This window comes from Podarcis gaigeae (genome assembly GCF_964106915.1).
Source record: "Podarcis gaigeae genome assembly, chromosome: 2".
In the NCBI taxonomy this organism is placed as follows: Eukaryota; Metazoa; Chordata; class Lepidosauria; order Squamata; family Lacertidae; genus Podarcis; species Podarcis gaigeae.
The window spans coordinates 118,111,920-118,126,470 of record NC_139679.1 but is presented as its reverse complement, the minus strand read 5'-3'; the positions used below and the strand labels follow the sequence as shown (position 1 = coordinate 118,126,470).

Here is a 14,551-nt window from a genome sequence, read left to right as displayed (position 1 = left end):
TGCTACTGGAAGGAATTTTTTATATATATATATATGCTTTCGTAGATTTTCACGGGTACAGGAATGCAGGTTTTGGTGTCCTCGGGTGTCTTCCCGTGTAAAAGTTGGGGTGTCTAGGCGACGTTTCGCACCTCCGGATGCTGCACCCCCCTGCAATCCCTACACAGATCTGGCTGACACAAGCCACAAAACCACAGCTCGCCCCTATACACGAAGCCAAGCCAAAGCACAACTAAGTGCAATACAGCCATCTTCTCAGGAAAACTCTTCACAAAGTTCAAGAGGTCAAGACACAAAGACTTTAGCAACTAATCCACACCTAATGACCCACCTAAGTGGTACTCAGGATATCACTCAAGAAATCACTCAAGGTATCTCTCAAGTAATCAAGGAACAAAAGAAGAAAAGGCACACTAGCCTGGGAACTTCCTCTCTGCCCAGAACATTGGAGGCTAGACACCACACCCCCTCTACAGTATTTATAGGAACTCAAACATTGATATCCCGCTCTGTTCCAGTAACAAGAAGCCGAAAGCACCAGCCTGAAGATGACGAGTGAGACCTCGTCGAAACGTCGCCTAGACACCCCAACTTTTACACGGGAAGACACCCGAGGACACCAAAACCTGCATATATATATATATATATATATATACCGGTATATGAGGCAGCCAACAAAGGTCCGTATAGTTGCCAACAAAGGTCCATATAGTTAAAGCCATGGTCTTCCCAGTAGTGATGTATGGAAGTGAGAGCTGGACCATCAAGAAGGCTGATCGCCGAAGAATTGATGCTTTTGAATTCTGGTGCTGGAGGAAACTCTTGAGAGTCCCATGGACTGCAAGAAGATCAAATGTATCCATTCTTCAGGAAACCAGCCCTGAGTGCTCACTGAAAGGACAGATCCTGAAGCTGAGGCTCCAATACTTTGGCCACCTCATGAGAAGAGAAGACTCCCTGGAAAAGACCCTGATGTTGGGAAAGATGGAGGGCGCAAGGAGAAGGGGACGACAGAGGACGAGATGGTGGGACAGTGTTCTCGAAACTACCAGCATGAGTTTGACCAAACTGCGGGAGGCAGTGGAAGACAGGAGGGCCTGGGGTGCTCTGGTCCAGGGGGTCACGAAGAGTCGGAGACGACTAAACAACAACAACATGAGGCAGCCTTCCTTAAATGGTGCTGCTGAAATTAAGGAAACTGTCATAATGAGAAGCTAACTTGTAAATATGTAGATAATAGTAATAGGATTTAAAATAAAAATACATCCCACTCATCTGGTTGGGTTTCCCCAGCCACTCTGGGTGGCTTACAGCATATATAAAAATACAACCAAACATCAAACATTAAGAAACAGAATATCCTATACGAGCATTACATAGCTGTCAACTTTTCCCTTTTTTAAAAGGAAATTCCCTTATTCCGAATAGGATTCCTTGCAAGAAAAGGGAAAAGTTGACAGCTATGATGTGCAGCAAAGAAACCAATACATCAATAGAAACCAATAGCAACCACACACACAATATCTGCTGAAATTAAGGAAACGCTGATAATGAGAAGTTCTATATATGTGTGTGTGTGTCTGTTTTATATATATATATATATATCTGCTGAAATTAAGGAAACTGATGAGAAGTTAAATTATGTATCTGTATATATGTGTTTTAATATAATATATGCCAAAATTAAGGAAAATGATAATGAGAAGTTAAATTAAATATCTATATATATGGTTTTTTATATATATAATATGCTGAAATTAAGGAAACTGATAACGGGAAGTTAAATTATATATCTGTAACTGCTGAAATTAAGGAAACTAATAATGAGGTTAAATTATGTGTGTGTGATATATATATAATTTAACTTCTCCTTATCAATTTCCTTAATTTCAACTGCAGCATAGATGCTCCTATAGTTTTAGAAGTGCAAGTGCTGCAGGCTTTCCTGCAAAATTTGAATTGGTAAGTTTTTCCTACGCAAACTGCACAGGGTGATTTGCATAGGAAAGAATTATCATCTCCTGAATGGCACTATCTACTTTTTGTGTGCTCGGAAGCTGCTGCTAATCCTTGTCAATATCTGTCTTAAATTGTGGCGCCCAGAATTGGACACAGGACTCCACGTGTGGTTTGACCAAGGCAGAACAGACTGGGGCAAGTACTATCTGGACACTATTATTTGGAATGCAAGAAGATCCATTCTGAAGGAAACCAGCCCTCAGTGCTCACTGGAAGGACAGATCCTGAAGCTGAGGTTCCAATACTTTGGCCACCTCAAGAGAAGAGAAGACTCCCTGGAAAAGACCCTGATGTTGGGAAAGATGGAGGGCACAAGGAGAAGGGGACGACAGAGGACGAGATGGTTGGACGGTGTTCTTGAAGCTACCAGCATGAGTTTGACCAAACTGCGGGAGGCAGTGGAAGACAGGAGTGCCTGGCGTGCTCTGGTCCAGGGGGTCACGAAGAGTCAGACACGACTAAACGACTAAACAACAACAAATTATTTGGAAGTAATGTGCTTTAAAGTTATGATGTGTATGCAGCCTTACACTTCCATAATCTTTATAATATTGTTCCTTTTAATGTCATCGATTCTATGCTGAGTGAATGTTTGAATGGATGTTTGTTCTGCTGAAACTGCCAAAAGCTATCGATAGGTAACATCTCAAATAAACAGGACTTTGCCTTTTGAGAAACCAAGAGGTCTGCTGCCTTCCTTGTACGTTACAAATTAACAGCATCCCGATAAGGCCAGAGACCCCTGCAATCACGATGTCAACTTGCCAGTCATGTAACTTTGCACAGAGTAAGCAAAGAGACTCAGAGAGCAACTAGGTTACATCCATACCATACATTTAAAGCACAGTCATGGCTTCCTCCAAATAATCCAGAGAACTGAAGTTTTCTTTTGGCATGAGCCTCTCCTTCCTCTGTTTTATGGGATTTTATGAGGCCACTTCCTTGATATTCTTAAGCAAGTTGGCAGTTCATACACACCATACACCCACCCACCTACCCACCCACCCTTTCCCCAAAGAATCCTGGGAACTGTAATTTGTTAAGGGTGCTAGGAATTCTAGCTCTGTCAGGGGCAATCTACAGTTCCCAGGGTTCTTTTTGGGGCTGTGGTGTGCATGCAGCCAAATACTTCTAAAAATAAATAAAAATAAATGTTCCCATCCCTGCAGAAACTAGGCCCCTAGGACTTCACCAGTGAAACCCCTGTAGGAATTTAATAAACCAATTTCATGGGCATGGAGAAAATTTCACATCAGCTGAGAGCAAAGGTATCCTTCCCAAAGCTCTGGATCAAGCAGGGGGCATTCCCGGAATTTCCTGTGAAGAGTGATGTGATAGTTGTTAAAATACTCTGCAAATTGTAATTCTGGGAGGGCAATGGGGGTCACATAAGGGCGATGAGCACCCTTAATAAACTACAGCTCCCATAATTATTTGGGGGAAACCATGACTATTTAAAAGGGACGCGGGTGGCGCTATGGGTTAAACCACAGAGCCTAGGACTTGCCGATCAGAAGGTTGGCAGTTCGAATCCCTGCGACAGGGTGAGCTCCCATTGCTCGGTCCCTGCTCCTGCCAACCCAGCAGTTTGAAAGCACCTCAAAGTGCAAGTAGATAAATAGGTACCACTCTGGCGGGAAGGTAAACGGCGTTTCCGTGCGCTGCTCTGGTTCGCCAGAAGCGGCTCAGTCATGCTGGCCACATGACCCAGAAGCTGTACACCGGCTCCCTCGGCCAATAAAGCGAGATGAGCATTGCAATCCCAGAGTCAGTCACGACTGGACCTAATGGTCAGGGTTCCCTTTACTTTTTATGACTATTTAAGTTGGTATCATAGTGTTTTAAATGCATGGTGGGAACGGAGCCTTGGAGGCCCAACTAGTCTCTCCATCGTGCTCTCATGGTGGCCAAGAAATGCCCATGGGAGGCCCTTGAGCAGGATCTGAACACAACGGCACTACTTTCTCCACCTGCTGATGCTCAGCATCTGGTCTCGAGCAGCGCATTGGCTACAGCCAAGGCAGAACTTAGAGCCATGGTGGTTAGTGGTCCCCATTTAGCATCCTGTCCTCACCTTGGCCAGTCAGCTGCCTATGGGAAACACACAAGCAGCCCCTGGGTGAGAAGACGTAATGCGTAAAAATAAAATCGGACAACAGCAGATAGGAACTCAAAAGTGAAAAAAGGAGGCAGTTAAAAAACAAGAAAGGAGATTCCCACTAGACGTCAGGAAGAATCTTCTGACTGTGGAGGAGACTCCCAGGAGAGGGGTGGGAGGCTCTCCCTTGAAAGTTTTTAAGCAGAGGTTGGATGGTCACCTGTCAGGGATAAGGAACCTGTCTTAACTAGCTCAGTATTGTCTACACTGATTGGCAGCAGCTCTCAGGAAGGGAGTTTTATAAGACATCTGAAGGCAACCCTGTTTAGGGAAGTTTTTAATGTTTGATGTTTTATCGTGTTTTTAATATACTGTGGGGAGCCGCCCAGAGTGGCTGGGGAAACCCAGCCACATGGGCAGGGTATTAAAAATTATTTTTATTATTTTTATTTCCCCCCAAGCTGTTCTGGGATTTTTTTGGAGTAATACCATAAAATTATATTTCAAATTGTTGTTTAATTAATTATTATTGTACTTTTGCAGGGAGAGAGAAACCATAGGGCTTTCTCTCTCAGGTGCTCAAGTCACTTGGCTGGCCATGGGCACTCTAAACCTTGTTTAAGGCTGATATTATGTTCAGAAAGATAAACAAATGAAACGAGAAAATTCCTTCCAGTAGCACCTTAAAGACCAACTAAGTCAGTTCTTGGTATGAGCTTTCATGTGCATGCACACTTCTTCTGATACACCAGTGTATCTGAAGAAGTGTGCATGCACACGAAAGCTCATACCAAGAACTGACTTAGTTGGTCTTTAAGGTGCTACTGGAAGGAATTTTTTTGTTTTGACTATGGCAGACCAACACGGCTACCTATCTGTAAATGGAACGAGGTCAGCTTTGCCATGGTTTAATGCATTTTTAATCTCCATATTAAATGTATTTTAATCTCTGTTGGAAGCCACCCAGAGATGGGCGGGGTACAAATAATAAATTATTATTATTATTATTATTATTATTATTATTATTATTATTATTATTATTATTTAAAGGGAGTTTTCCCCAAGCTGTTCTGGGATTCCTGCATCGCAGGGGTTAGGAACCCAGCTCTACCTCTCTTTTAAATCAGAACCAGTGAAGGCAGTGAAGGTCCTGTGTGAGTGTCTGGAGGCGGTTGGAGGATGGATGGCGGCTAACAGATTGAGGTTGAATCCTGACAAGACAGAAGTACTGTTTTGGGGGGACAGGAGGCGGGCAGGTGTGGAGGATTCCCTGGTCCTGAATGGGGTAACTGTGCCCCTGAAGGACCAGGTGCGCAGCCTGGGAGTCATTTTGGACTCACAGCTGTCCATGGAAGCACAGGTCAAATCTGTGTCCAGGGCAGCTGTCTACCAGCTCCATCTGGTACGTAGGCTGAGACCCTATCTGCCTGCGGACTGTTTCGCCAGAGTGGTGCATGCTCTGGTTATCTCCCGCTTGGACTACTGCAATGCACTCTACGTGCGGCTACCTTTGAAGGTGACTCGGAAACTACAACTAATCCAGAATGCGGCAGCTATACTGGTGACTGGGAGCGGCCGCCGAGACCATATAACACCGGTCTTGAAAGACCTACATTGGCTCCCAGTACGTTTCCGAGCACAATTCAAAGTGTTGGTGCTGACCTTTAAAGCCCTAAACGGCCTCGGTCCAGTATACTTGAAGGAGCATATCCACCCCCATCATTCTGCCCGGATGCTGAGGTCCAGCGCCGAGGGCCTTCTGGCGGTTCCCTCATTGCGAGAAGCAAAGCTACAGGGAACCAGGCAGAGGGCCTTCTCGGTAGTGGCGCCCACCCTGTGGAACGCCCTTCCAGCAGATGTCAAAGCGATAAACAACTACCTGACATTCAGAAGACATCTTAAGGCAGCCCTGTTCAGGGAAGTTTTTAATGTGTAATATTTTACTGTATTTTTGTTTTTTATGTAAGCCGCCCAGAGTGGGCGGGGTATAAATAAATTATTATTATTATTATTATTATTATTATTATTATTATTATTATTACTACTACTACTATTATTATTATTATTATTTGGACCGGATGACCATTGGGGTCCCTTCCAGCACTGCAATTCCACGATTCTAAGTTAAAATTAAAAATTCCAATGAAAACACAGAGTCAGCGATAATGTCCAGCTGCAGCATAGTGAGTAAGCCCCACTGGACTGAGTGGGGCTTACTTCTGAGTAAACCGTGCATGGGGGGGGGGGGAGGATCTGCTGCTCCTCTGTGGGCCAGTGCGTCTGACAAGGAGGCTGGTGGTTGGAGCCCCCCCAGGGATGGCTGTGGGCAGGATTCCTGCATTGCAGCGGGGTTGGGCTAGGTGACCCTCGGATCCCCTTCCATCCAGCTCTGCGATTCCACGATTCTGGGAAAGAAAAACAGCAGAGCATCCTCATCTCGCAAACCCCAGAGAACCAGCGCCTTGCCCTTGAAACCGGGCATGTCTTAGGTTAAAAGTCAGCCTGAGACTGACTCGTGTTGCCCGTTCTCGGGCCCCTAAGAGTTAACAAGAGCAGCGAGCAGAGTGGTTCCTAGAGAGGCAGGAAATGGGGGGAGAAGGTGCAACGCGGAAGTGGGAGGGGCTTCCTTTTTCCCTGCTCTCTCTCCCCCACCCGTGGGAAAGTAGGAAGTGTCCTCGGTGGGTCTGGTGGCATCTGTGCCAGGGGAGCTGCTGGGCGCGTGGAAGGGGCAGCCTTTGGGGAGGGGGGCAGAAAAAGGCTGCAGGGTTGGGGAGCCCCCTCCCTTCTTTATCACCTCCCTCTCCCCCGGGGCTTGAGAGCGCAAGGGAGGCTCTGCTGGATCAGGTCCTAAGATGCGCGCAGCCCGAGCCTACCTCGCAGGGTTGTAGCCAGGAATGAGGAGGGGGTGAGTCGCGTTGGACGCCTTGGGGGTCCCTGGAGGAAAGGTGGGAGGTACATACAGTACACTAGTGGCCAAAATTGTGGAAACCTTTGGGGGGGAAATGTATTTCCGAGGTTTGACGCATCATAACACCACCTTTTTTTGGAGTGATACCATAAATTCATGTATCAAACTGTTGTTTAATTAATTATTATTGTACTTTTGCAGGAGGAGAGAAACCATAGGGCTTTCTCTCTCTTTTTTTAAAAAAATATATTTTTATTAAGATTTTAAAGGTTACAAAAAACAAAAAGAACAAACATCCAAAAAAAGAAAAAGAAAAAAACAGAAAAAAAGAAACAAGTCAAACCTTTACATCACTTATTTGCATTCACTTACTTCCTTGACCTCCTCACACCTCCCATTTTTGTATTCTAATTCAATTAAATATTCCATAGGGCTTTCTCTCTCAGGTGTCCAAGTAACTTGGCTGGCCATGGGCACTCTAAACCTTGTTTAATGCTGATATTATGTTCATAAAGATAAACAAATGGAATGAGCTTAGCTTCGCCATGATTTAATGTATTTTTAATCTCCGTATTAAATGTATTTTAATGTATTTTTAATCTCTGTTGGAAGCCGCCCAGATGGGCAGGGTACAAATTAATAATAATAATAATAATAATAATAATAATAATAATAATAATATTGATGGAAAGATAACTGCAGGTTTCGTATTGATTGCTACTGAAATCTTCGTCCCGTGCATTTGTGCATATCAGTGTGGATTGTGAGTTTTTTGTTTTTTGTTTACAGTTCAGATAAAGAAAAGGAGCATCTTTTCACCATTCCATTCCAAGAAATGCAGACTTGGGAGAAGGACTCTGGCCCAGACCTCTGTGCCCAGGTGGTAGCCCTAGCTGAAGATTTCCTCCTGAGAAGGCAAGAGCCTGACGGAGAGGCACAAAACGTAAGGGTACTTTGGGCGATACTGAGAGACGTGTTATGAATACAGTCTTGTTACAGCACAGGTCTTAAATATGCAGCTTGCAGCATATTTAAAAGCATGAGCATATTGAGAATTGTGAGAAAAAGCTGTATTGTAAGCACACGGACTAGTAATGATTTCTGCAGAGAAAGCATTGTTTAAAGTAGCAGTTTAACATTCAGAATAACAGGCCTCCTCCTTCTTTTCCCTCTACTCCAGGTGCCTCAGCTCTCAGAGAAGAATCTTTCAGATTCCAAGAAGGCACAGGAAGAAAAGCAGGCAGAGGAGGCGGAAGAATATGATGGGGAGACTGCCTTATTAGGTAAAGACACCCAAGTGTTGGGGACAAATTATAGCAAACGTAAGGAGTATTTTGCAGTATCTGCTTCAAAAGGATCATTTTTTTGTTACTTGCTTATTTTAAAAACGTACCTAAAGGACAAGAGAAATCTGTTATTTCATATGGTACTAGCAGTGACTAGTAAATCAGCCCTGAGTACTCGCTGGAAGGACAGATCCTGAAGCTGAGGCTCCAATACTTTGGCCACCTCATGAGAAGAGAATACTCCCTCTAAAAGACCCTGGTGTTGGGAAAGATGGAGGGTAGAAGGAGAAGGGGACGACAGAGGACAAGATGGTTGGACAGTGTTCTCGAAGCTACAAACATGAGTCTGACAAAACTGCGGGAGGCAGTGGAAGACAGGAGTGCCTGGGGTGCTCTGGTCCAGGGGGTCACGAAGAGTCGGACACAACTAAACGACTAAACAACAACAAGCAGTGACAATGCTATATGCAAAATACTGCTACGGGTAGGGGCGGGCGGGGAATCCTGCGCACCAGAGAATGGCACATTAAGCTGTGGGAAGTGAGCACCTTAAGCAAAATGTGCTGGAGTCTACGGGTTAAATATGGAGGAAAGAAGGTGAAAGAAGGCACTTGTGGGGTGCCTCAGGGTTCTGTCCTCTCCCCCATGCTTTTCAACATTTACATGCAGCCGTTAGGAGAGATCATCAGGGGGTTTGGGCTGGGTGTTCATCAGTATGTGGATGATACCCAGCTCTACCTCTCTAAATCAGAACCAGTGAAGGCGGTGAAGGTCCTGTGTGAGTGTCTGGAGGCGGTTGGAGGATGGATGGCAGCTAACAGATTGAGGTTGAATCCTGACAAGACAGAAGTACTGTTTTTGGGGGACAGGAGGCAGGCAGGTGTGGAGGATTCCCTGGTCCTGAATGGGGTAACTGTGTCCCTGAAGGACCAGGTGCGCAGCCTGGGAGTCATTTTGGACTCACAGCCGTCCATGGAGGCACAGGTCAAATCTGTGTCCAGGGCAGCTGTTTACCAGCTCCATCTGGTACGTAGGCTGAGACCCTATCTGCCTGCGGACTGTCTCGCCCGAGTGGTGCATGCTCTGGTTATCTCCCGCTTGGACTACTGCAATGCACTCTACATGGGGCTACCTTTGAAGGTGACTTGGAAACTACAACTAATCCAGAATGCAGCAGCTATACTGGTGACTGGGGGCAGCCGCCGAGACCATATAACACCGGTCTTGAAAGACCTACATTGGCTCCCAGTACGTTTCCGAGCACAATTCAAAGGGTTGGTGCTGACTTTTAAAGCCCTAAACAGCCTCTGGCCAGTATACCTGAAGGAGCGTCTCCACCCCCATCATTCTGCCCGGACGCTGAGGTCCAGCGCCGAGGGCCTTCTGGCGGTTCCCTCATTGCGAGAAGCAAAGCTACAGGGAACCAGGCAGAGGGCCTTCTCGGTAGTGGCGCCCGCCCTGTGGAACGCCCTTCCAGCAGATGTCAAAGCAATAAACAACTACCTGACATTCAGAAGACATCTTAAGGCAGCCCTGTTCAGGGAAGTTTTTAACGTGTGATATTTTACTGTATTTTTGGTTTCTATGGAAGCCGCCCAGAGTGGCTGGGGAGGCCCAGCCAGATGGGCAGGGTATAAATAATAAATTATTATTATTATTATTATTATTATTATTATTATTATTATTATTATTATCAAATATGAACACGATTGGAGAAAGTTTAGAGGACCATGGAATAGCAAACATGGGGAAATTATAATCCCTTGTGCTAGGGAACTGCAGTAATTACAACTCTGTGAGGGGAATAGGAACCTCTCCTGACAACACTCAGCATCCTTAACATACGACAGTTCCCAGGATTCTCTGGGGGAAGCCATGGCTGTTTAAATTGGTATCTTACTGCTGCAAATGTATAGGGGAGATGGGACAGCACAGTTTCTCTTCTCTGCACAGTGCTAGGCAAGCCCCAGTGACCAGCTGATTGTTGTTGCTTGTAAAGCACTTTGTACGGGGTTTTGGAAGGGCCGTTCGCATTCAGCTCTGCCCTAAACCAGGTGCAAAGCAGGTGGGTCTGATTTGTCCGAAACGGCCATGCATACCAGATGAGTCTCTCCACGGCTGGCTTAATGGCTCATAATAATAATAATAATAATAATAATAATTCTCGGTAGTGGCGCCCGCCCTGTGGAACGCCCTCCCGTCAGATGTCAAGGAAATAAACAACTACCTGACTTTTAGAAGACATCTGAAGGCAGCCCTGTTTGGAGAAGTTTTTAATGTTTGATGTTTTATTGTTTTTAATAGTCTGTTGGGAGCTGCCCAGAATGGCTGGGGAGGCCCAGCCAGATGGGCAGGGTATAAGTAATACAGGGGTACCTCGGGTTACAGATGCTTTAAGTTACAGACTCCGCTAACCCAGAAATAGTACCTCAGGTTAAGAACTTTGCTTCAGGATGAGAACAGAAATCGCGCTGCGGCAGTGGGAGGCCCCATTAGCTAAAGTGGTACCTCCGGAACGAATTAAGTTCTTAACCTGAGGTACCACTGTAAATTATTATTACTATTATCATTATCATCATCATTATCATCTTTGGTTTGGTCTTGGCTGCCTCTGTCTCTCTCTGCTTTGAGGTTTGACTCATCCCACGACTCTCTCTTTTCGTTCCACAAGTTGACGAGTCCGACGGAGAAAACGAAGAGGCGGTCCTCCCAGCAGAAAGACCCGAGCGCAGACACCCCACCCGGATATCGTTGGAAGAAGTCATCCTTGGGAAGCTTTTCCCGGTGGAAGAAGGGCCTCCGGGCAACGTGCCTGCGACAAACTTTGTCACGGAGAAGCCGTTTGAGTGCTCTGAGTGCGGGAAGCACTTCTCTACCAGCTCCCACCTCATCAACCACAAGCGCGTCCACACCGGGGAGAAGCCCTACAAGTGCTTGAGCTGCGGGAAAAGCTTCACGGAGCGAGGCAACCTCTTGAAGCACCAGAGGACCCACACGGGCGAGAAGCCCTACGGATGTTCCGACTGCGGGAAAGCCTTTGGCATCAGCTCTCAGCTGATCAGCCACAAGCGGGTGCACACAGGAGAGAAGCCCTACGAGTGCTCGGACTGCGGGAAGAGCTTCTGCACGAGCTCACAGCTCGTGCGCCACAGCCGGGTCCACACGGGCGAGAAGCCGTACGAGTGCTCCGCCTGTGGGAAAACCTTCAGCCAGAGGTCGTACCTCGTGGGGCACGAGAGGACGCACACGGGCGAGAAGCCCTTCGAGTGCTCCCAGTGCGGGAAGTGGTTCTCGCACCGCTCTGACCGCCTGAGGCACGAGAAGATCCACACGGGCGAGAAGCCCCACAAGTGCGCCGACTGCGGGAAGGGCTTCAACCAGAAGGGCTCCCTCGTCACGCACCAGAGGACCCACACGGGGGAGAAGCCCTTCGAGTGCTCCGAGTGCGGGAAGAGCTTCAACGACCGGGGTTACCTTATCACACACCGGAGAACCCACACGGGGGAGAAGCCCTTCGAATGCTTGGACTGCGGGAAGAGCTTCAGCCGCACGTCCCACCTGACCGTGCATAAAAAGACACATGGCGGGGAGAGGCCGTAGCCAGATCAGGAGGTGGGGAGGGGAAAGAGAAGACAAACGGACACACACCCCAAACCTCCAGTCCCTCTGACCTTTGCAAAATATCAGAAAATCCGTGTGGAAATGCCCAGGTGCTCAGAATATTTTTTTAAAGGACTGTGGAGCTATGGCGGTATACAGTCATACCTCGGGTTGAAGTAGCTTCGGGATAAGTATTTTTGGGTGGCGCGCTGCGGCGACCCTGAAGTAACGGAGCGTGTTACTTCTGGGTTTCGTCGCTCGTGCAGACGGTGAAAATGACGCCACGCGCATGCGCGGAAGCAGCAAATTGCGACTCGCGCATGCGCGGAAGCAGCAAATTGCGACCCGCGCATGCGGGTTGCGTTCGCTTCTGGATGCGAACGGGGCTCCGGAACGGATGCCCTTCACACCCAGAGGTACCACTGTAAATGTTTAGAGCAGAGGTGGGGAACCATTGGCTAAGTTAGTCATGCCTGTCAACTTCAATGGGTTTAGTCTTGAGTAGGACTAGCACTGAATACCTTGGAAGTCGAACGGAATCGGTTCCAGAAGTCTGTTCAACTTCCAAAATGTTCGGAAACCAAAGTGCGGCTTCTTATTGGCTCCTGCAGTCAGTCGGAAGCCACAGAAGCCTCATTGGACGTTTGGCTTCCAAAAATAGTTTGCAAACCGCAGCAATCACTTCTGGGTTTGCGGCACTTGGGAGCCAAAACATCTACATTCTAGGGCTTTCAGGATCCAAGGTGCGACTGTACTGGTTTAAGATTCAGCTGCCCCTCCTATCAGCTCCTATGGACATCAGCGGTGCAGAATCTTTAGCCCGCCAGGTGCTGCTAAACTACAACTCCCATCAAGCCCAGCAGTCAGGGGATGATGGGAGTTGCAGTCCAGCAACAGCGGGACGGTCAAAGGAAGGAACCTTTTGTTGAGGCTGCCTGGAAAGTTTTGTGAGGAGCTGAAAAGGAAGTTGATTTCTGAACCACCTGAAACAGAGCCGACCGTTCTGTTATTTTCTCTTGAATGAGCACTTGGGGTTGGTTGATCATATTGCCTGGAAGACAAACTCCACAGGTGAGGTGAGGTGAGGTGAGGCATTGGGACAGCTGGACAGAATGGGACCATTCGTGGTATCCTTATGTGGCTGAAAATGAAGATCCTGACTAGAGCAGATGGAAGATCCATCCATCTAAGTCTGTTTTCTAATAGCAGACCACAGTCCCTCTTCCCGCTGGTCGTATTTCTTGGCATCTGGAAGCCTGAGGTATACTGCCTCTGTCCAAGGGAGTTTTGTTCTGCTGTCATACTGAACAGCGGTTGATAGGCCTGTCCTACTTGGGGTTTGGATCTAACCCACTTTTCCAATGCCCAGGTGCTCAGAATATTTTTTTAAAGGACTGTGGAGCTATGGCGGTATACAGTCATACCTCGGGTTGAAGTAGCTTCGAGATAAGTATTCCCTTGCCCGTAAGTCAACTATGCACTGAGAGCAAAGAATTCCCCCTTCTCCATTGCCAATCTGCCACTCGCAGATTTCCGTGGCAACCCCAAATTCGTGTCTCCTTTGGGAAGGGGGCAAAAATCTGCTACTCTCACAACAGCCTTTCCCATCTTGGTATCCACAAGATGTTGCTATTTATTTGATTCCGTATCTACCGTTTACCATAAGGTCCAAGGGCAGATTATAGCAACTAAAAAATAAAACTCCAAATTCCTATTAGCCACAGCAAGTACGGACAATGAGCAGGAATGATGGGAACTGGAGTTCAGCATCTGGGAAGTATCCAGTTGAGGGACACTATGCATATTTTTATAAACCTCAGTATTCATGCCCCTTCTTGGACTTATTTCTTCCCCCTTACACACATACACAAAGTCTGGAATTATCAGGTTCCTCCCCCTGTTCTAAAACATCTTTTGTCACCTAGTGTTTCTCAAACTTGGGTCTCCAGCTGTTTGGGGACTACAACTCCCACCATCCCTAGCTAGCAAGGGGATGGTGGGAGTTGTAGTCCAACAGCTGGGGACCCAAGTTTGAGAAACACTGGACCCCCTAAAAATGGTTGAATTTCTCCCCATTTTGTCTTCTGCCATGAAAACCACTGTCATCTTTCTCTCGCGAACTTGAAAGATCCACAGCTCGTCATCTGAGCTCTCAGAACTCTGCAATAATAATTCCTCCGTAATCTCAAGTGATAATATAAGCAGGCAGCTTGTCATGGAGTTGGCATAATTTGCCAGTTTCACTTCTGCACATTTTGTGTCTGCATCTCAACTGATGTTACCTGCCCCGCACAAGGCGACATGGGCCGTTCTAGAAACAAGGATGTATAATAAAAGTTGTGATGCATGCATGCTTATTGACTGAAGGGTTTGTGTTAAAGGTGGAGGCGTATCTCATTAAGGCCCCAATCTGCCCTATACATTTAAAGATGTTATCTTGCTACTTGAAACAGCCATGGCTTCCCTCAAAGGATCCTAAGGAGTGCCGTTTTGTTAACGGTGCTGCTAGTTGTTGGAAAGCAGGTGGGGAAATCCACATGAAAAGGAGACTCTGTGAGGGTTGGTAGCAATACATTTCTCCCGACTATCTCCAGCCCTTTGGAAAATCCTAAACTACAAATATTAAAATACAGTGGTGCC

The 14,551-nt window shown here is 46.8% G+C and overlaps 2 protein-coding genes and 1 long non-coding RNA gene across 4 annotated transcripts in view; 2 read left to right on the top strand and 1 right to left on the bottom strand.

Annotated features, from left to right (window-relative positions):
• LOC310837236 (uncharacterized protein) overlaps positions 1-14,551 on the top strand; it is a 501,393-nt gene that overhangs the window by 94,140 nt on the left and 392,702 nt on the right. The window lies entirely within an intron of this gene.
• On the top strand, positions 6,763-14,250 carry LOC310837815 (uncharacterized protein). Of its 2 annotated transcripts, none has more exons than XM_083724966.1 (5): positions 6,763-7,069; positions 7,815-7,968; positions 8,206-8,308; positions 10,983-13,280; positions 13,351-14,250. In XM_083724966.1, exons 2-4 carry the CDS (start codon positions 7,861-7,863, stop codon positions 11,909-11,911), a joined length of 1,140 nt encoding a protein of 379 aa, XP_083581092.1. In that variant the 5' UTR covers positions 6,763-7,069; positions 7,815-7,860; the 3' UTR covers positions 11,912-13,280; positions 13,351-14,250. The 2 variants fall into 2 exon arrangements, with proteins under 2 accessions (XP_083581092.1, XP_083581093.1); XM_083724967.1 differs by having other exon boundaries at positions 6,770-7,244; positions 7,457-7,968.
• LOC310838238 lies at positions 13,751-14,535 on the bottom strand. Its single transcript, XR_014560838.1, has 2 exons — positions 13,937-14,535; positions 13,751-13,832 (listed from the first exon to the last, which is right to left on the bottom strand). It is a non-coding gene; the product is annotated as an uncharacterized lncRNA (long non-coding RNA).

Coding starts and splice junctions, on each gene's coding strand:
- LOC310837815 (XM_083724966.1), top strand. CDS start 7,861: ATGCAGACTTGGGAGAAGGACTCTGGCCCAGACCTCTGTGCCCAGGTG. Junction 7,969..8,205: donor CTGACGGAGAGGCACAAAAC/GTAAGGGTACTT, acceptor CCTCTACTCCAG/GTGCCTCAGCTCTCAGAGAA. Junction 8,309..10,982: donor TGGGGAGACTGCCTTATTAG/GTAAAGACACCC, acceptor TCGTTCCACAAG/TTGACGAGTCCGACGGAGAA.